A 26,854-nucleotide genomic window follows, 5' to 3' on the forward strand; every position below is an offset into this window, starting at 1 on the left:
TGGGTAAGGTGAGGGGAGGAGGGTTCATGGCTACCTTGTGGCTTGGCAGCACAACTTAGTGCACCAACCCATTAGAGTTTGCAGGTATGCATCCTTACCACTTCCTGCCTGAATTCTGGGAAAGATGTGTCTGTTCCCAAATGCACATCATCTCCTGTATGGCAAGGTGGGAGACACAAACATGTTTGTCATGTTCTAGTAAGTATGCTAGTCTGGACAACAGGGAGATCGTGATAGTGAGCACGTTATTTTTCATCCAACAATTTATCTCAGATATTTTGTTCAGATTTAGATCATAATCCAAACAGCAATACACCCTTTACAAGATACTACCAGAGTATAACTTGCTGTCAGAATAGGAGTGTATACAATTAAATACAGAAATATTAACCAGATTGTCTTCTATTCCTACTGACTTTTCAGTTTGTTCCAAGAAAAGGAAAAATCTGTTTTCAAAACACTGATCACAAATGTAGATTTTAGCCAATATAAATTGATACTAGAAACTATTCAGACCTTTCCACTGGTGTATCAAATACTTAACAATATTTGTGATTATGTCTCCTCCATGTATATCCTGTAGAAGTCATCTGCTATGGACCCAGCCACCATGGGTCACCGTGTCTTTTAAACCTCTATAAAGCAAATATGCTACAAACCACTTCTTACATCGCTCTTTTTAGATTTTCCTGTATAGATTTTTGACAAGACCTGGAACAGTATTCAGCTGTCTACAGTGTCAAGTCCTGTCATCTCTGGAACACTTCCTCAGCTGAAATAGGAGCTTTCCCACCATCCCATCCAAGACTGTGCAGTTTCACAGTTTATCTTCTCAGTCATGCACAGAACATGCCGATGCATATGCAGATGTGTAGATTTAAACTTTAAAATAAAGTTTGTTTCACAAAGTTTTAGAAAATCAAACTTAGTCTCACTTCCCCCCTACTCCATATCACTCTTTTCTTGACAATCCCTCAGAATCTGGACTTATGGTGGTGAGCCATCTCATCAGGCTTCACATATGGGAAGATACATCTTCTAGAATATAAAAATTCCTACTGAATGTCTGCTGATAAATGCCTGACGTGGAAAAATGCTTCTTGTTGGTAACACTTTTCATGAAGAATGGTTGAAGACAAATGACAAAAGGAAAGGGGGTGTGTTGGAATATGGTACACACACAAGGCTGGGACACAAACACAGTAAGACACATAACACATAGATTAAAGTTGCTGTCTAAGCTCCAAATGTAGTCTGAATTAGAACATCAAGCAGAATCCAGACCTCTAGAAGAAGAATCCATGATCTATTGCAGTAACACAGCTTTATAATAAAGCCACCCTAATCAGATAAAAAAAAATCTGTCAGAACACATGTATCCTGCAACTGATAAATGGTCAACAGCAAATGCACAAGGAAGAAAGCACCTGGCAAGCATATAGTGATAATACTGTTTTAGCACCCATCGACACAGTATTGCCAGGCCAGAGGCAGTTTATGGTGGTGACACTAGCATAATGACTCAGAAGAGTTAATTATCCTGCAAGAAAAGGAATATAGACTAGCATTAACTTGCTTGTTAGCTAAAGAATTCCACTGCTTTAATCTGAGGAATCCCTTAGTTTGGAACGGGGGGGGAGTATTTTTTCATGAGGAACAAGGAAAATAAAGTCCTGTCATCATGTTTTTACACTAAGGTGACGTTAAAGAAGAAAAAAAAAACCCAAAAAAACCCCAACCAACCAACAAAAGAAAAATCCCAAATCAAATCACCAAAATGACTACCTTTTTTCTTATAAGGAAAAAGATTTTAAAAAATGTAAATTTCAGATAATATGACTCCTAAACTAAAAACTCTTGAGTTGTTCAAATCTATGAAAATAATATGAATATTATGCTTTAAATCTGAAAAATGTATACTTTTTTTTTATTGACAGAGATTAAAACTGCTGTCAGAGGAAAATAATAGTAGTAATTATGATGACCACACATTTAATCCAAAGATACAAGCACAAAGTTAAAGGATGAAGCTTTGGTACATGTCTATCTTCTCACACATATAGAAAGTTTACTTATGAACAACTTAATTATAAAATGTAAGTGAAACAAAGACAGGGTTTTCCAGGGTGAAATAGGAAATTAATAACCCCTTGGAAGTTCTATACAAAATTTAGATAATTGAATCAGAATTTGTATTAAATCAAAAAATGGAAAGCTTTTCTACAATGTATTTCATTTCAATGATCTTGATTTCCACAGACACTCCACCCCCTGCAAACTATAACATATGTTTTATTATGGATTCCAAGTTCTACACCCAGTCGAAGTGTCAGTTTCTTTGCTTCCCTCAAGTTGATTCCACTCACTTCCCTGGGCTTACACCAAAATATGCAGCTTGTTTCAGCTATTCCACAACTCCCATCTAACTGTTGGTTGTCTACTAAGAAGTTCACCTGATCTTGTATATGTCCCTGAAGTCCTCTTTTTCCCACCTTCACTGGACATCACCATTTGCATTAGTTTTCTCATCTTTCTGAGCGGGAGATTTTCCCTAGGTCCCCTGTTACTCATCTGGAAGACAGAAGACCAGATATTCTCCACAAACCATATCAGCAGAGAAAGTTAAACTAAAATTCTGCTAAAAATTCAGCCACTACAAAATCATCTTGTCTATCCTTAATCTCACTTTTGATCTAATTCTGGGATGGATGAGGAAAACAATTTATGGACAAAAGACCTGGTTTTGAAGACAATTTTTAATAACAGACTATATTCATTTTCTACTTTGGGTACTTTCAACAGCTTTTAATTTTCAGGAGCATACAAAGCTCCAGCTGTTGTGAAAGCTGCTGATTAGGGAGCATAAACTACTGACAGGAGACTTTCTTTTCTTAACCTTCACAAATGTCTCTGTCCTAACTTTGCCCTTACTATATTCTATTCTTACTATGTTCTATATGAATGAGATATAATTGAATTTCATGAAGTAAATATAGTTCTAGGTAAACAATAATAGGGTTAAAAGGTGATGTTGAAAAAAGCCAAGAATGAAACACTCCCACCTTCAGGACTAATTCAACTCTAAAAGATACCTCACACTGACATTTTATTATCAACTATATTCATTGACTTAACCACTGATAGCACTTTTCTTTAAAACATCTGTAAAACCTTAAGATAGATACAAATAATAAACCGTGATGACTGACTACTTTCAAACAAAGACATTTCAGTTTGAAGAATGCACAAAAGGTTTATAATACCAATAAACATAAGGGAGGATTATACACTACATTTTCTAAATCCTCACAGGAAATGTAATGAGAAATAAGGCTAATTGTGATTCATTATAAGACCCATTCCAAATATTTGGCACATCACTAGCACAAGGCTCACCCAGTACTGGAAATTAGAAATGACAAAAAAGGAATGTCATAAAGTTGAAAATAATATTTTTCATTAAAACAGTGGCACACATAAGTATTCATGAATGGTGTTATATGATAAAAGTACATGGTAATTTTTTGAACTCTGAATAAATCCATTCAAATTATGCACCCTGTGATGATGGCAAATTCAAATACAGAGACTGGTAAAGAACGAATGATAATTTTCTAAAATAATTTTTAAAATACAATGTTAACAAATTTGCAAGCTGTAAAGACAGATACACAATGTTAAACATCAGAGGACTTCCCAGAGAAGTGAAAAAGCTGTATTTATTCAGCTTTGTGTGGGGAACACTTAGCAGACTATACACATGAATTCAAGCCTGAACTGGTTTCTATTATGAAATGATGAGCAATACGGTTAATAGAACAGTAGAGAACATCATTTACTCTAACCAGGCTTTGGTTCAGTCACTCAGAGCACTGCTGAACCCCAGGTAGGGAGGTGTGGATAGCATGAGTGAACTGCAAGTATCTTACCCTGCCTTCAGGCTCAAAGGGTCAGCATTTCACAGACTAAAGGTCAGCTTACTACAAGTGGTTTCAATACTGTTTAACATTTTCGTTAAGGACTTGGATGACAAGACAGAACGGACCCTCAGAAATCTTGCAGCTGTCACCAAATTCACAGGATCAAGAAGCAGACTTCTACAAGATTGCCCTTCAGAGGGAACTTTATAAACAGAAGGAATGGGCTGACAAACTGTGAAATTCTACCAAGACAAATGTAAAGTCTTGCACTTGGGACACAGTAAGTCCATGTAAAAATACAGGGATTCACCTGGCTAGAAATCAGCTTTGCAGACAAGGATTCAGGTAGACCCCAACTGGAACATGAATAAAGGAGCTTGGCCAAATGCCTGCAAGAATTCCCCTCTAACACGTTTTGTGATTCAATGATCCCAGCTACGAAGTAGTCTGTGAAAAATCTGAATTACTAATGCCAGTGGTTAGGGTTGCAAAAGACAAAGGTGATCCAGTCCATGCAGCCCAGATGGATTTCTGAAAAGCTCTTAACAGTATCCCTCAAGTGTTCATCAAGAGCTTTGAAGGGAGAGCTACATGTTTTACAAACTCTGCCAGCATGACTTCATGTCTCAGTGTGAGTCTAGGGAGCAGTAATACTGACATCAGATAGTAGATGCATGGCAAGTGAGCCAAAAAAAGGTTAAACTGTTCGTGTTCAACAGGCCTAGCTTCCCAATGTGACACTGTTCTTTATCTAGATACCATTTCATTTGTTCAAAGTACAGCTTCAGTTTACTCCCATTTCATCTAAGACTACCCAGAACCTCTGGGGTTGCATCCTTTTCCTGAACATGAGGAATATGCAATCCTGTCCAGCTAAACAATAAATCTAAATTGAATAAACTACTAGTCTGATGCATTGCACTACTTAGGAGCTTTGATTCAAAAGCAAAGACAATTTTTCCACTTAAAAACACACATTTGTTTACCATTAGTTTTCTCTTTTTTCTTATTGTAATTATCTGTCTTGTTCACTAAACCACCTTTCAGCACCAATAATAAAAGACACAGAAGTTTTAACAGACAAAAGCTATTTTTGGACTATACTTATGATTCATTCTCCATTCTCTTCATCAAATGAAACAGAACACCAAGGCATATGTGCGAAGATGATTAAAATTTCATAATGCAGTAACAAAAAGTCAAGTAAAGTTGAGCCAAACTTCTTTTAATATCTTAATTGAATGACTTGAATTATAAATTATATTAAAAAGAGGAGATCAAGAAAAATACTACCATCTAGCACTAGTGAAAGCCCAGCTACATGGGCTTAAATCTCCAGAGTATATGAATCTTTGAATTGATTAAGAAACTGGAGACCTAAGAGCTGCCACAGCCTCTTGTCTTTCTACAAGCAATATTAACTATTTCTGCCAGGGACTCCCCAGTTATTTGGTGTCAGCCAAGAGAAATGACCAAGGATCGTGTCTTTCAGATTCAGGTTCTGAGGGAGCAGTTGTCAATTATAAACTCTTCTGCATCTTTTTGTTTAGCAAATTTCTTTCACTCTATCCATCACTGTATCAAACTGCTTCCTTGTGTATTTTGTCTCTTCAGCAACTCTTGCTACCAGTGCTATCATCATTTACCTACTTTCTAGTTGCTGTCAGTGAAATCAATTGAAATTAAAGGTGTCTCACCAAGTAACACATGACCTCAGAAAAATTTACTAGTCAAATGCTCAAAGTGGGTCCACTGTGGAGTATAAAGATATCCAAAATGTCTTGTTTAGTTAGAAGAAGTCACCTTTCCTGCTGGAGATTGCTGTGGATTAGGTCATGTAAACTATGTGTTGAACTCAACTTTTTTTCATCTAAAGTAGTTAAAGCTAACTCAGCTATTTTTAATTAACTTGCAGCATAAATACTCAGTGCTTGACTTATACATTATCCAAAACGCAATGAGTTTTTGCAGTTCCTTTCTTCTATGGGATCTATTAAATCATAGGGAAGCAGAGGACATAATACCTCAAATATTATTAAATGTTCCCTCTCTGTGAGCCAGAAAAATTTGCTTCAAAGACAAAAATTCCATCATTGTAGAAGTATGGTATATTCCAAAGCACCAATATTTCTTCTGATCTGAGAGAATGTTTCCTATTCTGTTTTTCAGTTCAACAACTGAATAGCTAAAATGAATCTCAAAACATCTGCAAATTTAAAGCACCCTTTTGCAATGAACCCATAATGATGAACAAATTAAAAAATCCTAACACTATATTATGCAAAAAATATAGGCACAGAACAAAAATTTGTTACGAGCTATACTTTTACTTTATATTGCAATATATATATATATGGCAATAACTTAATAAAAATGGTATTTGGGTAAGAACAGCCAGTAATGTGCATTAGGAATAAAACATAATTAAAAAGACATCTAGCCCATTACTCCTTAAAATGTTTTTTTTTTTTCCTCTTGAAAAGAAATTTCACAGGAAATGAAGTTGGGTGTTAAACACAGCTTTCTTATCCAGAGAACACAGAAGTGTTAATTCACTGAAGTAACAGTGATAATTGGTTTTGACCTTATTTATTGTAGAATATGTTGCTGAATTAGTCTAAACAAAACCAGGAGTTTATGCAAAAATCAATTTCTGTATGCTTGTTGTATTTGCACATGACTAGTTCAAGTAAAACCATTTTATCTAAATGCTAGGAGTTAGCATAAATATTTTCAAGTAATTTTACTAGTATAGATCCAAATTTAATGCTCCTGTTTATTGCAAATACAGATGATGAACACCAATACTGCACACTTGCTGTTGCCTAAAATGAAACATTTAAAATGCTTCAATCTATGAAGTATTTCTGGAGCTAATCAATAATGAAATGGGAATTTTAAGAGGAGAGTTGGCAGCCCTGGTAATTCACAGTTTTACGCATGAAGCTCTCAGTTTATAAATGTAATAATTTGCCAATTTTATTTATTGTGTACCTTCATTTCACTTTCAAATTTCAAGGCTTTTTTTCCAGAATGGTAATAGAATTTCTAAACATCTAAGATCACTGGACCTGTCCTGAATTTTATATAATAACCCAATTTTGTAAAAACCATCTCCTCATCCAGTTCTGTCAGGAGAACGAGAGGACAGTATTCTAAAATAGTAATTCAGGATTAAATTAGCTGAACTGCGAATGTGGTTAAAAAGCCTAAAGCATAGCAGAACTACCATATTTCTGCATAAAAAGAAGGAGTCCATGCAACTGTTCTTCAATAGTTCCCTGAAATCCTCAGACTAGAGTTATGAATCAGGTCCTCACAGGAATCTTTAACATAGAAATAAGCAGAAATGAAAGCAGCTTTAGTATGAAAGAGATTCTGAAAAATCCATCAACTGGCTGAAGTGCGTATTCACATTTAGAGGGGAAAAAGAAAGCAAGAAGAACTCAAGGCAGGCTCTGTTACCTGACTGTACAGAGGCTTCTAATCTTTGCTATTCACTGAGGAGAGTTTCACTTCTCTTATGAACGGGGGGTGTTTGTGCAAAGGATCAAGACTTCACGTTGAGCTCAGTGACATATTCTGAGAACAAGGACTGTGGATACTCTGCTCTCAGCTTTGCATATCTGGTATGTTTCCCCAAGACTAAAGCAGGCAATGGGCTATGCATCTAAGAAGACCAGCACAAAGGTTAAAGGACAACCTAAAGACGGATTAGATTAAGCTGTGACTCTTATCACTTCAGTCCTGTAAAATATAGTCCTACTCACAGTATTTTCTACCCTTTCACAGACACCAGATCTTGGAATCTGTTGGCAGCTCTCTTATGAAGAAAAGTTACCAGCAGAGTTGCACCTGGACCTCCACTGAAACTCATATTGTTCAACATCATCCACGAGAAGTGGAAAGAATATAAAGTGATAAATTTTTCTGGGATAGGATTTCTGGAGAATAGCTAATCAGGTAGTTTAGGTAGCAAACATAAAAGCTGATTTGCTTAAAGACCTTACTTATTATATTGGCATACCATGCCAAATTCAATATACTTAATTCAGTATTGGAAGTATTGCATGAAGGAAAAAATGCCAAACCTTGTTTACAGAATGACAGGCTCTCAACTAGTTAGCATTGCTCAGGTATGAGACCTTTATAGTATACTTTGCAGTTTTAGGAAAACATCTACTCAGTCCTGACAATATGACAATAAAAGGAATTATTAGGTTAAGACTGGTACTCAGAAAAAAATTCCTATGGCACTGTATAAATCCATGTTACATGAGGAACTTGACTGTTTGCTTTCTGTCCCTCCCTCTGTAAAAAAAAACTTACAGTAAAACTTGAAAAACAACAGAGAAACACAAAAAGAATGACCAAAGATGTGGGAGGTGTTCCATACAAGCAGCTATTAAATGACATGGGGATTTCAGAATGGAAAAGAGATGACTACAAAGGCATGTCAGGAACATAAGAAAAAAATGCAACACAACTGTTTCAGAGAAAAGAAATATGGAACAACTGTTCATGGTTTCTTATCATACAAAACTTAATAAACTAAACAGGAGGTGTGCAAAATGAAGAAAAAAAAGATAGCACTTGTATCCAGGACACATTATATTGTGTCTCTGAAACAGAATACTGTAGATGCTAATTCCACATGGGTCCCAAAAGTAATCAAACCTATGAGTGAGGCATCCATCAAGAGCTATTAAAGAGAGGCAGTCTCTGAGAAAAAAATCACTAAAGAGGAGAAAATATTTTAGAAGAAACTTATATGCTTTTGCTTCTTCAGCAATCTTCCCTAAGCACTCTTAGAACAAAGATACTGCACTAGATGTACATTTGTTCTAACCCAGAAAAGTTAATATGTATATGTTGTTACTCAAAGTAGACATTAACTCGACAATTCATGAGCAAGAACACAACATTAATCTTTGTTTAGCATCAAATATTTCTTAAACGGCCTACTCAGCAAGTTTTAAAACACTATTAAAATTCCCTCCAACAAATACATCTCTACCATATGTCTTGGTTGGGAAGAATTATAATCATAATGCAAAACAAATTTTTTAAATATGACATTTTCTCCAAACATTTATTCATGCCAGAGTGGCAAACAGATTTCTTGTTAGATCCCTACCATCTTAGGCAATCACATTCCCAATTCTTATACTAAATAACTACATAAAGAAGGCTTATGTGGTTTTGCTCTCCTCTAGATTTTCACTATTTTGCATCTTTTTTTAAATCTCTTTTGACACAATATTGCACTATGTAAACCTCTGCTTCACAGCCTTTGTATGACACCTTCTTTTTTACTATAGTCAAAATTGCATTTCCATATAAATCACTTGCTAACCTACTTAAGATAAGATTTGACACTTTGCTAGCATGATCTGTTTTGAAAACCAGTTTGAGAATCTACTGACAATTTAATTCTGTATATAACACAGGCACAGGGATATTTCGTTAACCTGTTTCCTCATGTTCTTTGGTAGAAAATGTTCAGGTTTTCTTATTGGAGACTGGGGAGAAGACTGGGGTTTTGTATGTGTTTGGATTTTTTTAATATCCAACCACATCTATAATACATTTGGAAAATTGCACAGATGTTTTTAGGCTATTGATAGTATCACAGAATCATTTAGGTTGAAAAAGATCTAAAAAATCATTATGCCAAATTTTAACCCAGCACTGATGAGTCCACACTAAACCATGTCCCTAAGTGTCCCATCTACACATCTCAGATAATACTCATCCAACTAAATGAGGGCTGCAGTCACCAGAGGGAGTGGAGTCAGACAATTTCATCTATTTCATGATAGACAATTTCATCAAATATATGCAATCCATACCCACATAAATATTCCTACTGAATTCAGCTCACATGTAACTCTTTAATGAATACATAAACAATTATTATATGCAATTATGAGATGTTTATTTCTGAAGATTTAGAAAGCCAGGAGTGATGAGAAGCAATTAGTCTCACAGTTTACAATATCACAGACCACTAAAATAGCTGTAACTGCAGTACTTGATATTCTTTCTGCCCTAACCATACAGTTGTCAATATTTATACCAAGTTTTAGCAGCTTAAATTCTGGCATGACACACTCAACTCTATACACATACGAGTATTTTTAGCAGCGACAGTATATTAGAAGCTACTTAAAAACACTGAGAGATCTGTGCTATACAAACCAGGCAACTGCTTGATAACAAGAGACTAAGACTTACTGAAATAAAATTTAAAACCCAAATCAAACAAAATAAAAAAAAGAAGATTTTTTCATGTATATCTTCAACATATCAAGTACTTCTATCACTACAGGATTAAATAGATCCTAATTCCCTGAGTTAAAATAACAACATGTAAATTATATTTTCCTTCATTCAATATATAACTTCAGAAAATGAAGTTAAATACTAGTCAGAAACAACAATTTATCATGCTGGAATCCTTTTATCCAAGCACTTTGTGAATGTGCTAAAACAATCAGCATTTTCTAATAAATGTACTAGCAACTGTTACAAAGTAGACCAATAAGATTAATAGATGAGCTAAAGAACAATATTCTACCTTAAAAAAGAAACCCTTAACATATTTTTTGAAGTGAATGGATTTTCAAATGCTTTTGGGATGATGAGATCAATTTATTTTCATTAAACTGTAATAATTTCACAATTTTAATATTGAAAATTAATTTATCCATATTTTCTTTGACATATTGAATAAAATATTTCCTTCACTGTATACTTCAGTTAGCCAAAAATACATATCTACTAGGACAGTTTTAAACTGTAAAAGCATACAACACAAAAAACCCCTCACACTATGGAATAACTATATTAAAGAAAAAAAATATACCAAACTCAAAAGCTATGGTGAAATGCTACAATAAGTCTTTTAACTGTCCTATTATTTTGAGAAATTAAGTTAGGAATGAAATTTCCTGAAGTAAGAAAACTTTCTGGAACCTGATCCACCATGAACAATGAAGGGAACTAAAAGGTTTCTTCTTCAATGTATTTCTTTGCATTGCAGGTATTTTTGAGACAATTTCTTCTTACTGTATGTTATTTGAGGGCATTCAACAATAAAATTTCCCAGTGCAATGTAATGCACTTCTCTTTAAGGTCTAGTGAGAAAAGCTCACAAGTTTTGCAAAATTGGAATTACTATTTTCCTATTTACTCCATTTACAGAATTTTCAAAGTACTTTCATAAAACCTATTACATAACTGTGTCTTTGGATTTTCTTTTTACAGTGAAAATGTCGAATATTCTAAAGAAATCCATATGTCTCAGATATTACTACAAACCCTCTACATTCCTCTGACTAATGATTTTTTAATTTTTATTTACCCAAATGTGAGAATAAAACCAAAGCAGGCAGAGTAAAGGAGTTACTAAAAAACCCAAACCAGACCTTTCTAAAAAACCCCAAATCACTACCAATAAGACCAAACAAAAACCAAAATAAAAAACCCCAAACAATAAACCAGCAAGGAAAAAACCCAAACCCAAAAAAGTTCTGAATAAAATTACTTAGTAGCACTTTTCTAAAGTGAACATTACTGCTTGATATTTAAAAATCACCAGTAGGCAAAAAAAGCAAAACAATGAATAGATTAATCAAATGGATTTCTTACTAAATAATACTTTAAGAGCTATTAATATTCATGATAGTTCCAGATGAGCAATTCTGTCTTGAAGTAGAAATACTTAATGCTCTTGCTTGTGGAGTAGCTGGTGATTGTCTCCTTTAATGGCCAGTCATTACTCCTTATGTTCTGATAGCACCTTTCTTCTCTCCACCTCACCCCCAATATGAAGAAAGACAGCTTCCTTTAAAATAGTTGATAAAGGAAACTAGTTATAAATTACTATTTTAAATTCCCTTGAAATTTCCTTAAAATATCTACATAAAAGCTTTTGTGGATGTTGGGACATCAGTCATAGCCTAAACTTAAAAGTATACTGCTCTACAGAGATAAAAATATTCTCATAAATCACAATGTAAAAAAAAAATATTAGCAACAATTCTATAACTCACCACAGATAACTGATTCCTGAGAAACAGGATCAATTACTGAGGTACTTTGCTAACCACAGTCAGATATGTGTAATTGTTTGGTGTTTACTTTTTCCTCACCATTCTGTGTCACTCTCCAGAATGAGCTCACTGAAAGACATACAAGACTTCAGTCTCCAGCATTTCGAGCCAGTAGCAAATGCCATGCAAGTCAATCTCTACCAATCCTCTTGTCTGAAACAAAGCTACTGTAACTAAGGTGTTTTGTTCCAGTCCTCTTCCTCTGCAATCCTCTGTTTCACAGTGCTATCTCTGGTAACTTACATCACCAAAGCAGGCAAAAGCTTTCAGGTAAATGCACTGATAGGATTAGAGATCAGCAGAGCTGAAGGTTCATAAACTAAATCTCCTAGTTTCTTCAGTATATTATGACACCTGAAGACACTGTGAAATATTTGTTTTATCTACTCACACAAACCTAGGATGGCCTTAAATTTGTTACCTGATTCCCCAAAAACATGAAAAAAAATCAGTTGGCATCAACTCGAATTGACTTAGTGGCATGTAAGAAATTTCAGGTACACTACTTCAATCCATGAAACCTTAGATATTTCCTTGTTTCTAATGATCAGTTTAAAGTCCTGCCCACTCAATAGAAGAGGGTACATTTTCTTCCAGCGGAGATTCTCTAGACTGAAAATACATATAGCACAGGTAAGAATTTGAGAGATAGATTAGGTTGAGCAAAAAAAATTACCATGAACTCCAATAGCTCCTGCTCAATGTGATGTTAACTGGTGTTTCTAGAGGTTAGTGGAGAAATATAACACCCTCTGGAACAATCTAATACGCTCAAGTTGTTGCTGAAAAGGAATTAATGGTAGCAGGAGACAGAATACTACCTCTTCCTCCCTCAGAAATGTTTCCTCCACTATTTGTTAACATGTTTTATTATTGAAGACTCATCACGGTTATAAATCTCTGACTCAGATTACACACTAAATACAGTATTTGGGACCTCATTTGAATTAATTGGAAATATAAAATCTGTAAGTATTTTTTGAGTTACACTTTGTGGACTTCAAGATAACTTAAGGAATCCAGTGGGAATTCTCATTTATTTCATTTAGTAATTCAATATATGCCTTTTTAAAATTTAGATACTGTTGTAGGGTTGTTTGGTTTTGGTTTTTTGTTTTATTGGTTTTTTTAAAATTCTGGTCTATTTTGCTTCAGAAACAAAGATTCATATTTCAAAAAAAGAATTTCTGAATGTGCACCTGTAATTATTACATCTGACAACTTAAAATAGAAGTAGAGCTATTATAATGAAAGCAGTGATGCTTTAGAATATTTTTCAGAACTGAGAGAATGCAATAACTAAGAATGTGTGTTCAAAATGAAGCATTAAGTATTTACAGGAACTTCTGGCTCCTTCTTTTCCACATGATTCAAGACACAACAAAGCACTGATTTTGACAGTCATATTAGTCACTGGCCTCAAAGTTTCTCCTAACAGGTGAGCCCAAAGCAAGTTCCATAATTTTGGACCAGATCAAAACCTTCCGTAACATCTGCAGTTAACTGGAGGCACGTAAATCACTTCACACAAATACTTCAGCAACAAGGAGTGCTTGAAATCCAAATTTGATATCTGTGACCTGAATGCAATTTCAAAACTGAAGATACTTTTAAATACATACAGTATTAGCATGTACGGTAGCAACATACAAGATCCCAGGTACCAGCTGCACAACAGATTAGGTATCGTTAAGAGTGCCGAGTGATACCCGAAAGCACAAGTAGTTCCAGTGAAACTACAGAGCATCATTAATAGAAGAATGACAATTAAGTCATATTTTGTTTTGTCTAGATAACTCACACTTTCTTGTGTGTCTAAGGGTAATTTTTATAGTCAAGTCCTCACTGTCCACAGTCCTTCTGTGGCCCCTTTTTTTGAGTGTAAGACAACATCAAGAATAGTCCTACACTAAACAACAGAAATCAATTCTGAAAGACATTGCTATTTTTTTCCCTTCATTTTATGCAGGAGGTCAATTGTTACATAGAACAGTTAGTTCAATTATGTACAATAAATTTGAGGTTTATATTAAGTGTATTCAATCAGTTTTATGCAGAAATGTCTAAATTAGTGTCATTATTTCTACAGAAATTACAAAGAGAAGTGCCTAGGTATACATCGGCTGAGTGATCAAACAGAGTAATTTATTACTATTTATTTTCTTGTGGTATGCCTTGAGATATTACAACCCACCATGAAGGCCACCTCAAGCACCTGCTTTGAAATGTTATTTTGTATTGGAGGAAAGCAAATAAGATAATTTATTTTAGAAAAGAACACTAGAAGAAAAACAAAAAGAGACAATGTTTACAGCTAACACAAAATTTTCTTGATGCTATAGGAGACATTAACCAAAGAAAGAAAGCAGTTGAAAAATAAAGGAAGCATATTGGTTGAGATTTAGTTTATAGAACACATAAAATGAACAAGAAACTGTATTCCACACTCTTTTTAGCTTTTGTTTGGCTCCTTCATCTTAGGATTTTGCCTGCCTTTTCAGAAAAAGAAAAACATATCCTTCCTTGTCTAAAAAAATATTTGCTGATAAAAAATCCTTTAGCTTGGGACTGGCTGAAGAAGGAATGCAAAGAAAAGCAAAACAAAACACTAAGATGGAACTGGACCACTTTTAGGATATAATTTTACATGACATGGCCAAAGCAGTGGAGGACCGAATCAGCTGATACCTTCAGTCTCAAGCTCTAAAAATCTAGCTAGAGCTAAACTTTCTGCTTTATCTGCTTGTGTTAGAGGAAGCTATTTTTCAGGTTCCTCTCTGCACACACTATCAATCTAGTTAAATTGTTATGGAATACAGCAGACAAATAACTAGGAGACAAATGCTATAGCACCAAAAATTACTCCTCATGATATGAGTGCAAACAGCCTATTTCCAAAAAACCACAGTGGTCTTACCAATAGGTAAAACCTTATAGAGGCCAGCAAGCATCTTTCATCCACTTGCAACACTCTGTGAATCTTGGCAGAAATACTCAAGGTTGAGAGCACCCTTTCAGATATTTTCTTTCTTTGTTACTGCCTAAGCATCTGACCTTCTGAAGGGGGAAAGGGACTTTTTTTCTTCCACTGCATATAGTTATTTACATTTAGCTGTCCAGTTTCTTGTGAATCCATTCTGTCAGATAAAATGAGACTGTTGAAAGTAAATCACAAAATACAAGTAAGCATTTATATGTATGTATGTAGAGATACAGAATTATGTGCATATTAATACCTTTAAAACAGCCTATGCTTCATCTTTGCCCTTAAGGTGCTTCCTTTTCTACAGCTGGAGTTAAAATTAGAATTGCTGGTATTTGTGAGGAAAACTTCTAAGTATGCCAACGAAAAAAATCCTACCTGCAAATGCTAATGAAACAAGACTGATAATTAATCCCAAAGATAGGCATTCATATGTAAATAAAATGCAATTGTGTAAGTCTTTGAAGAGAAACTTCTTCAATGGAGTAGTTTGTTCAACAACATAGTGAAGATTATTTTTAATCCTATCTGTGTTCAAAATCTTACCTAAGTGTTTTTAAGTACTACTTGAAATCAAAGCTGGAAAAGTGCACACCAGTAGTATGCTTGATTATCACTACCCCCTTTTTAGGCCAAGGCTGAGGACACAAATTTCCCTTATGCCTTTTCTTACACCTTCTCCAGCCTTCTCATTATTTTTTCAAAAGTTCTTTTGTGCTTAATAGAGAATGCTGATGGACAGTTGCCTTTAGAAAATGAGATCTCTTTAATGTTCATCAAATTCAAATACGACCTAAAGGATAATTTGTTAACTACTGTACATTCTATATTTTAGCAGTACTAGGTACAAACTGGCTTGAAAAGAACCCTTGTGGTACTGCTGTGTATAAAAACTATGGTGCTGTGACCCTGTGACCCCTATTGCCCTTGCCCAACCTCTACCACCTTGTCTTAGCATTTCTGTGCTCATATGATTCTGATTCCTCTTACAAAAATAAAAAAAGAAAAAAATACACAAACAACTCTTTAAATTGTGTGGAAGCTTTGAATAGGATCAATTTCTCCTTCACTGCAAAGCCAAATTTTCTTCACTGCCATTCTGAGTGAATAAAAGTTGGCAACACATATTCCAGCAGTTGCACAAACTTCAAGGAGAACTTGACATTTCTCAAATCCACTCCTTCACTACAATTAGGGATAGAGACAATTCCACTGGGAATAGCAGGGATTAAACAGAGATTAAGTTCCATATGTACATTAAAATGGTAAATGTAAAGGAATGAAAAACCCATGAAAAACACACTGTCAAGTTCAATTGATGGGATCGTGCAAGAGGTCAAAAATTCTAGAAGCACTTTTTAAATTTAAATTAAAGGTTATGTCTTTTAAGTGTTTCTAAACAACAAATAACACTAAAATATTTTAGAAGACAATCCCCTGTAAATACCATTACACAGTTATAATCTTTCACTCACTATATAGTAATGAAAATAATTTGAAAAAAAACTTTCCTGTTTTGTTTTCTATTTGTTCTACATGTTTGAAAGTGTCTGAGCTGGTGAAAAATAATCTTTTTCATATTGTAAAATGGGATCATTCCAAACATTATTATATAACATATTATAACATATAATCATAATGGAACATAAAAATACTAAGAATATTAAAATTAATTAATCGTGAATATATAATAAAATAGAATGTAAATTTGAAAATATTTACATATTTAAAAGAAATTCCTGGCAAAAAAACAGGTTTATTTATATTTGGAATAAGTATTTGCAACCTCCCTATGTCACTTTATTAAAGAAAATTAAAACATTTAATTATTTTGTAGGTGGATGCTTAATTCAGGAAATTTTTTTTGTGGAATAGTGTGTGGAAGATGTGTTGTGAGTGCTTCTTGTGTACATTTCCATACATGGATCTTGTTCCCTGTCTATATTAATTGTCTGTATCCTGGTAAATCCAGACTTGGCATTATGAGTACCAGCTCACAAGCTTTGCTGTAGGCAAACAACACAGGCCTCTGGAGAGGGGCTGACACATTTGCTTTACCTTGGGCTGGCGTGGCTTGCATGAAGAGCTTGGTTTCAGCTTTGTGCCATCTTGTTTAGCCATATGAACAGTAGTCAAGGGACCAGGTGCCTCATTCAATTTGTTTTGGTTTCCCTTAGCTTAGTATACTTTTATAGCATTACATAATTTTTGTTAATGCTAGTGAGGTAGGTCAAACTGACTGAATTCAAATTCTCTTGAGACAAAATGAAATGGAACTACCATTAGTCATCAAATTTATTTCAAGAGTATTTATTCTACCTTCATTACAGAAGGTTATGTTATGACACATTTCTTTGACTTTCTGGACACACAACATACAATGCAGTAGCAGCTGTTTTTAGGTTTGATTTTTCATTATGTAATGAATACATATAAATTTTATTAACAACACAGAAAAATGAATCTTACTCTAGAAATCATCTTCCAAGATAGCGTTATAGTTTTAAACAGGGTCTTCTCCACTATTCTATTGCAACAAGGAAACCTAAATGATTCTTAATCTTGCATAATCTAATGTTTTCATTACCATTCATATTAAGGCAATGCTTAACATACCATATGGAAATTATTTTCATTATTCAAAAGTCCATTAAAAATATATAATGAAAAGCTATTCTTACATCTGGAGTTTTACAACTATACAAAATAGTCCCTCAGAGACACATCAAAATCTTATTTGGAAGAATTATGTTATACTTCCATAAATACAATGTTTGCAAAAAGCATGCTAGTGCTTTAAACATGTCTTTAACCTTCTTGGATTGCTATATATGTTAAAGGCTTCAATAGCAATTTCTCCATCTGTGCACATGATCAAGATCTAGAAGTACAACATCTAGCCATATAATCGTAGCTAATGTGTGTATTTCTACAGATGCTATATAATTCCATACATTTTTGTAAGCCAAATTTGTATCACAACCTATAAAAAAGAAATTAAGGTATTTCCTAGTGTTTTGTTGCTGCAGATCCATTAATTTATCTCAATGCCCTAGTATCTCCCATTTTCTTCCCCCACCTCATTTCTTGGCTCTGCTCACACTTCTTTTGCATGAGTTATGGTCTGACCCTTCACTTAATCAATTCAGGTCACACAATAGGATTGGGGTGGGATGTGGGAGGTGAATATTTTTCTGCTGACTTAGTAAGTGACTCAGAAGAGAGACTGTGACTGTTAGCACACTGTAAGAAAGGCAGTCAGATAACTTCAGGTAGCAGGATCAAGTTCTTTTTAGGAGCAGTACGTAATTCGTTCAGCTAAGCTGCATCACAAAATCCCACTTTCTGAAAGACTTTCAGAGAAAGAAAAATCTAATTCAATGGTCAAAACTAAGAAACTTTCAGGAAGTCTGTCTTGATTATTCATTTCAAGTTTATTCTTCTTGCTTTCCATGCAGCTATTTTTTTTTTTTTTTTTCTAATATCAATTCATTACTTTTTAGTTTAAAACTTAAGGCAGTTTTTTATCCTTTTTTCATTTGATATCACCTAAAGTGGCTGAGTGCTCATCTGCCCAAAGATAAAGTACAAGCAGACTAAAGCAACAGGCTCAAAATGAATTACTCAAAATGAAGATACATTAATGGACTAGTCAATGTATAATAAGTAATTATAAAAAGAATTTAGGACAAACTTGATCTTGTGTACTGCCACGTTACTCAGTTTGGAGCAACAGCTTTTAAACCAGTGTCAGATTTCAAGATTCAATCGTAAATTTGAGGTAGATAAGAGTGAAAAATCATCAGTTCTTATCTGGATATAACAAAATATATGGATATTACATTTAACATACTGTATAAAAGCTCTTAACACCTTTCTTCTGTCCGCTAACCCAGTGGTTTGATCAAGATATTTGTTTGTACTGTGCACATTTGTCCTGAGACCCCTTTGGCATCCAGGGAACAAATACCTTGCAAAACTACACCACAAATCCTTATCTCCTTCTGAGTCCTGTGAAGCTGTAAGGCACCCAATAAAAACCCAAAAAACATTTGTTGCTGGGTTTGTCAAGAATGCTCTTATCAGCACTCATACATAAAGGTGTGGGGACGTATTTCGGTTCCACTGAGTATGTCTTGACCACACTACTTTCCACTAGTGAACAACACAAAATTAGCAATGCATGTTGGCATCAAGAAAGATTATCCATGAATTCTCCATTACCAAAATCCTTCATAAATCTAGAAGCTACTAGGTATCATTGATTTCTGCTAAAAAGTTTTCTGCTATGTCATGACTATTAAATTGCATGAATTTAAATAAAGCATCCAGACGTTTCAATACTCAGAAATCAAACCCCGCCATTTAGGAAAACAAAGCAAGAAAGAGAAAACAAGGCAGAAAGAAAAGACTAATCTTGGTACTTACGAAAAGCTCTGTAGAACTCTTCTAGAGCTAGGTGCTTGTCACCATTATAATCATCATATTTCAGCAAATCAAACACAGAGCAGTCAGACGGTTCCTTGCCAAGCTCATCCCGTTTTATTACCTGACAAGAAAATTATAACCATGAAATTACATTTGAACTCTTTGAGTTCTCTGGTATAATTAATTGTTTCTAATAATCATTTAATAGATCATTTTAAGGTTGCTGTGGGGCAATGAACTGCAACTGTGTAAAGTCAGGGATTTCCAGTTACTTTGTAATTATTTATTAGAGTTTTAAAAGTTAATACCTTTAGGACAGACTCTCTGAAATTACACAAAAGTTTTTAGAATATACAGACTATCCATATAATGGAGATAGACTGAAGCACTATAAAGACACCGGAAATTTTAAAGCTGATTTTACTTTATAAGTACAGGAATGGTGATTAAGAAACATTCAAATATACCTAAAATAGTAATTTCCAGAGTACAAATGGCATAATGTCTTTTTCCTCTAATTCCTAACCACAGAAACCAAATGCAGACACTTTCAAAAATAACTAATATAAACTCTTACTACCCTACTAATTGTATCAACTTCTTATAGGCTTTTCACAAGCCTATTACCTTAACAAAGACCTGTTACATAAGTAGCTGACCTGAAAAGGCTCCTGTTTCTCAATGGGGACAAATAGAATTTGTGAACAGATCATAATTAATAGCTATTCTATTTTTAACTCCAATGAACTTATCCCAGAGCAATGTTCTTTAATAAATGCACCATTATTTTTTTTTAAATCTGCGTGTGTTGTAAGAGATCCCCTTACATTCCAGCCGGGGAATTTTTAAGATGCTGAGAGTGATTCAGAACTGTTATATTGCATGGGGCCATGTATTAGAAGTACTATCACATAACTGAAAGAGCCAAAACTGATGTAACTTTTCATAATACTGCTCAGTTTACAGTTTTGTATCAGGCACAGAAGAAAGGACTATAACTATAGTTAATTCTCAGGTAAAATAATTACTCTTCCAACCCTTTATCAGTCTCCCATGAAAATTGAAAAGCCATTATATTTTTATTAATGGAGGATATCTTCTGAAAAACAAGGGATACAGGGGCTTTTGTGTTTCAGTTGCTCTGCAAAGGAATTCATTCAGTTACTATTCATGTAAACACAAAATACCTAAAAGAATAATAGGGAATAACAGGAGCATTAGAGGAAAAAGAAAAGACACATTTTATGCTACCAGAAGTCATCTCCTACATAATAATATAAAAGCATTATAAAAGATAATCACCTTGTTAGTACATTAGAGAGTATGAAAACCATTTACAAAGATAAGAAAAATCACTACAAAACCACATTTTGCTATTATCAATTAAAAATACATACTATGTTACCTGAATATTAGTGCTAGCTACTTCCTATCCTTTAAAAGCCTTTTTATTGAGCTCACATTAAAGTGAATTAAGAAAAAATGAAATTGTGTAGATCTTGCAGCTGGTACATTAAGGACAAAAATGCAGTCTGGGAAAAATTAGTAACTCTAAACCCATTACAGTTTAGAAGTACTAAATATGTAATGGTGTGCACTGGAAACTTTAGCAATCACTGAAATTTCAAGGCCTTGGACATTTAGTATGAGAAGCATTGTTCCTCTCATTGTTTCAATGTTTTAAATGCTTGCTTTCACTATCTTCAATTCTACAAATAAAGATGAAACTTTACACTTAGGTGTAAGTCAAAGGTTGAAGAAAACCTTTTTAAATCCCCACAAACACCTGCCTTTATAGTACCAGCTTTTAAATATCAAATTAGTGTTCTTAGCTTCCATTCGTTGAACTAAAATTGGTTATCTGTTAAAAACTGACCAATTGAAAAGCAGCATATTTTAAAAAAGAAGAATCATAATTTAAAAAAATATTAGAATTATTGTGCTATTTCCAATAATGATACTATAGACAGGTACATTTCATCATCCTGGCAATTTTTAAATTTTTTTCCTCAGTAGATCTATCATTTTGATTACAGATATAAGATTCAATGTTTATTTTTGTATATACATCTTTATGCAGATGATATACTTCGGAGTTCTTTGGAAAATACACTCGCTGTTGATAAACCCTCCAAACGCATCTGTGAGGACAGATTTTAGAAGGTACAGACGTGATTTATATGGTGATTAATCTTAATTATCTGTGATTTGCTACTAGAAGAGCTGTTCCAACCTGAATTCTCTTGTGCAGGATCAAGCCATGTCCCAGCTTTCCAATGGGATCTGTGGATCAGATCAACTCTGTGATCAGAAGCAAAATTCACCTTTATGGAAATTTTGGGTTGTTGGTTGGCTTTTCCTTTCAAAGGGGTGGGGTTTTATCACGAGATATCACTCAGAGCTAGGTACAACTCAGGTGGAGGTGGTTTGGATTTTGAAAAATTACCTGTTTCTGTAGCAGCTTGAAGTGCAGATCTACTGTGATATGAAGTTACAAGCTAAATGAGATTCCAAGAAAGCCAATATGACAGCCTGACAAATTAAGGTTGCCCACTTCTTTATGGAAGTTTTTTGCAAGACATTAATTTACTTAAAAGCATAGGATAAACAGAATAAAATTCCATGCATACGATACACCACCATGTAATCACACTTGTGTTTCACAGATGATCCAACAATGTGCCTTAAATTTTAAATTCTATTAATCTCTGTCCATGGAGAAGACTAAAATTCAAGGAAAGTATTTCTTAAGCCAATTCCTTAAACCCAGACTGTCTACTCCTGGATTAAACTAAACAGACAGCGTTGTTCAGGAGGCAGAAGAAAAACTGGGAAAATTTTCAGCAAGTCACATGCTAGAAACAAAATACTATAAAGGTTAAAGCCTGATTAAGATTGTCTGCACAATTTTATGGTTGTGCCATACAAATCAAACACAGATAATTGATTTCAAACCTTTAAGATGAAAATTCATACCAGAGAATGTTAGCAAATATTTATGCCCACAATTTTTAGTTTGAATTTGCATAAAGACAGTGAAGCATTTACTTTCCATATTATAAACTGGTAAAAGGCAAAATATACAGAAAACTGTTCATGGTTCATTGTGAAACCCTGTAAATGCTGAAAACTTAAAAACTTATCTATATTTTCAAGTTAAATATGTCTTTTCCAAATTATGAAACTTATCCATCGCAATTTAATACTCTTTGAAACACAGAGGAAGGACTTGCATTTTTTGGAAAAAAATTACATTTCTAAAAGATATAGCACACAATTATCTATTGCCTATGAAACACCATACTATTACCCCAGTTCAAATCCTCTCAGAAATTTAGTCAGTACAACTCCAAACTTTAGAACACTGGGAAACGTAATCTGATTAAAAATTACAAACTGCACATCAGAATAGATTGTGTCATTCATTTTAATCTGATTTCTGATAGTCAAAATGAAAAATCTGCAGATGTTATGAAACTAGATCACAAATAACATAACACATCTTTTGTTAGTCCACCTTACCTGAAGTATTATCAGTCAGTGTTTTTTTATTTGCTTGTGATTAATGGTCTTTATATACCACCCCAAGGAAACTACTATATAAATACAACTACAAACAAAACCTTCCTTTAAATCAAATATGGTCATTCAGTCAGTGTGTGTTCATCTTCCCTAAAAACAAGTACCTCATCACCGCAGTGCCACTCAGGGCTTGATAAAACACCAAGTACATCAAACACCAAAAACTGTGAGAACTGTGCTTCAAATTAATTGTGACTGCACAAGGGGGGGGTCAATTACTTGTTCCACCATCTTCCACAGCAGTATAACCTTTTATAAATTAAAAGAATTGATTATCATGAAACTAAATTGATAATAAAGGTTGGTAAATTGTTCCTTGCTTTAACTTCCCTTAATCTAGTTAAATCAATATTCTTATAATTTACCAGCAAGTTCTGCAGGGCAGCAACACCATCCTCTTACTTGGTGTCTACAGTAGCGTGGTATCTTTGATATATGTAGAGTGAGTAAAGATACTGGACTTCTGCATCACAGAATGACGCAGAAACCCCTGAGGAAATGGGTATCTGCACTGCTAAACCCACACGAAGTGGCCTACAGAGGCATGTACTCAATTTCATTCAAATGCGTTATCTCAATACTACCCCAAACCAATCAAGTTACATAGCTCAGACATGAGATCTCTTTCTGCAAACTACTCCAATGAAAGGCACATTTCCCTGTCTTTCCAATTCTGCACTTAGCAGAGGGAAGACCTAATCTGACTCAGAAGATATAAGTGTGTCCTTAGGTGTCTGCAAATATAATGCTAGAGACGCCTAGCTCACAGTGTAGGACCAGAATAGGTATTAGGGCCACAGAGATAGGCTGGGTAAAATTCTGCATCTCAGAACTAAACCCAGAACCACCAGCACTCTGAGCCTGTGGCTCTGGACTTGACCAAGATAAAACAAGATAAATGAGTGCAAACAAAATCCTGCACCATTATACTTTGTGTCCACTTCCAGATAGCATCAGTCCTTGAACCTTCTCAAGAAATGAAGCTTACTCCTGCTTCCTTCACAGCATGCAAGAATATAACTGGAAATGCTTATACCTGATAAAACCAAAGGCAACGAAGGAAGATCAAGATGTTACAGTTTGCATGATGATCACAGTGTTTGTATGCTTTATCTAACTCCTAATTCCTAAAAGAGTCTTAATTCCCACCAATTTTAAGGTTTCATGTAGGGTTTTTATTTTTATTTTGAACCTAGAATTGAGTATAGCACATTTAGTTTTTCCTAGAATAGTGATAGTAAAAATAGATAATGCAACCTAAATAACATGTCCCTAATTAATAGCAGAAAATAAATAGAACTACAAATCAACATGGAAAATATTCTTCTGCTTATGTAACATGTAGGGAAAACCAAAGTTGATTAAAAACACAGAGACCCATTATTCCTTCTCTGAGCTCCAAGTCCTCCAAATAACTCTTAATAACAGCACTGATTAGATGCAAAATCAGAAGTCATGAAGGTAAAAATTTAAATGCCAAGGTCCAACCAAGTATTTTGATCAGTTTGATCAGAAACCAAGTCTGACAGATGCAATTTATGTAAGTTGTATCTCTGCAAACAAGTCCCATGAAGTATTGGCTGGCATAAAGTGCCACAGTATTGTCATTAATAAAGAAATACAACCAAAATAACTGTGGAGTATTTTCTTTTTGCTGATATAAGGATGAGTTTTTAGAGAAAAGTAATGTATTTTCATTTGTCATATGTTAACCTGGTAAATAAAGGAAATCTATTCAGGTATTTGAAATTATGGATACTAGTTTATAAATAAGGATGTTAACTTCTTTCTTTGACTCTAAAAACTGATCATTGAAAGGAGGGAAAGGAAGAGGAAAACTTTTTATTATTACTATTATTATTGTTATTGTTATATATTCAACTTGCTTTCAGGCTATGTCACTTCCCTTTTCTGTAAAATTTTGCTTTCTGAGTTCATTAGTGTAAGAAATAAATAGAAAAAAAGCATCTCGAAGTCTAATCAAGTGTAGATTATTTCACTTCACATACTTCTTCCTTCAAAAAGGAACTTGAATTTCATTGTTGAGCAAGATGAAACATTTTTAGAGCTTATGCATCTTTCACTGACAGCTACCAGAACAGGTTTACTGTTTATAAAATGGCAGTTCCACCATAGCAGAACGACTGCATTCATAACTGGAAAAACACATGTTACTCCCATGCCTACCCATAACACTTCTGCTCTTTTTCCTCTTCTATATAGAAAAACAATATGGAGTAATCAAGCAGTCTACAGTGATAGAAACACTGGTATTTCATTTACAAATTTTTATTAAATTCGAACTTGGTTTTGTGTAAGATAAAATAGATTAAAAAAAGAGTCTGTTAACAACTGAATATTCATAGCTAACCAGAAGATTCAATTATCTTCCATTAGGTTGGATTCTTTTAAAATGTTTCAAAGTGCTTTAAAAACAAATCAAACCCTTCAAGGAACCACCTCATCTTACCAGAAACCTTGCAGATATGTTGATCAGAGATGATGAAGATGATGAGAATCCCGCCTATTTCATGGTTTGCAATTTTGGAAAGATAGATACCCTCTCTGGTTAGTACCTACTTCTCAAACCAGAGTGGTCTAAAGTGTTAAATTTGTAAGTTCTTTCAAAATCACTTGCCAATATAGGATTTGGAAACTAAAATATTAAATGAATCAGACTCAGCGATTAAAGCAGTCAAGGAGGAGAAGAATTTACATCAGAAAAAAATGTCCATTTAGCCTGCATGGAGCTACATAATCCCACTGTTTTCCTATCACATTCACACAGTGTATGGGAGTTAAAATTCTTTTTAGCTGCAATTCTGCGTTGGACTACCCAGCCATGAAAAATATTATATCCAGTGTTGCTGCCTGTCCTGAGCTTCCCCTCCCCCTCCCCAAGACACTTGCCTCTGCCATGTGCTCTGAACCCCTTTGTTCCAAGCGCGGGCAAAGCCAAATGTAACTCAAACTCTTCAGCAGTGTCTGACTGGCCGCTCACCCCGGGTCCGCCCCCAGTCCGCCCCTTTCCCCTTCTCCCAATAAAAGAAAGGACCAAGGCAGGGCCCGTTCTCTCTGGCTTTGCATCCTTTCTGTGAACATCTCTTGTCGTCTGTTTCTTTTGAAAGCTTCTAACTGCAGGGAATTGAGCGAGCAGAGGGCTGTATTTCTCCCTCTTTGCTTCTGCTGGTGGTATGTGCTTTGCAGCTGATACAGGTACCGATTTTAGAGCTCCTGAAATGCTGGATTGCCCGTGCTACCTCTCTGGGCTGCTCGAGGCTTTCGAAGGCATTGAACTACAAGCGCTAGCCGGTAAAAAGCTGAAAAGATACCTCCTCAACCCAGGTGCTAGAATTGTTGAAACGGCAGAAAAAAATAGTCTGCCAATTTTTAATTTATTGCTATCAGATTTGAAGTATTGAAACTACCAAAACAACAAAAAAACCCCCAAAGAGACAAACCTTTCTTACTATTTGAAATAGGGTTTTTTTAAATAAAAACATTATTTTTGCTTTTTTGGGGAGAGAAATATTTGTTTCTCTTGCATCAAGATGCAAATTCACCTTATGACTTTTGATCCAAAATACATCAATAAAATTGGAGTGTTGCTGTCACCATTTCCAATCTTCAACTGATTCATTTCAATTTTACATTAGGTAGGATGACTATATAGACACCTATGAGATAATAAATGCAATCCAAGGGCCTGATTGCACAGCAAGATTGATGATATGTAAAATTTAAGATGCACTATAAACTGAACTTCAATATATTCACATGAACTTAAATTAACTCCAGGAGTCCTTGTTTTATGCAGAAAGTAT

At 34.5% G+C, this 26,854-nt stretch overlaps 1 protein-coding gene across 2 annotated transcripts in view; it reads right to left on the bottom strand.

Annotated features, from left to right (window-relative positions):
- Positions 1-26,854, bottom strand: part of FSTL5 (follistatin like 5) — a 277,053-nt gene that overhangs the window by 102,106 nt on the left and 148,093 nt on the right. For both annotated transcript variants that reach the window (XM_048304427.1, XM_048304426.1), the window contains exon 6: positions 19,449-19,569. In XM_048304427.1, coding sequence (XP_048160384.1) covers positions 19,449-19,569 — 121 coding nt within the window. The remainder of the gene's footprint in view (positions 1-19,448; positions 19,570-26,854) is intronic.

This window comes from Corvus hawaiiensis, chromosome 5 (assembly GCF_020740725.1).
Source record: "Corvus hawaiiensis isolate bCorHaw1 chromosome 5, bCorHaw1.pri.cur, whole genome shotgun sequence".
Lineage (NCBI taxonomy): Eukaryota > Metazoa > Chordata > Aves > Passeriformes > Corvidae > Corvus > Corvus hawaiiensis.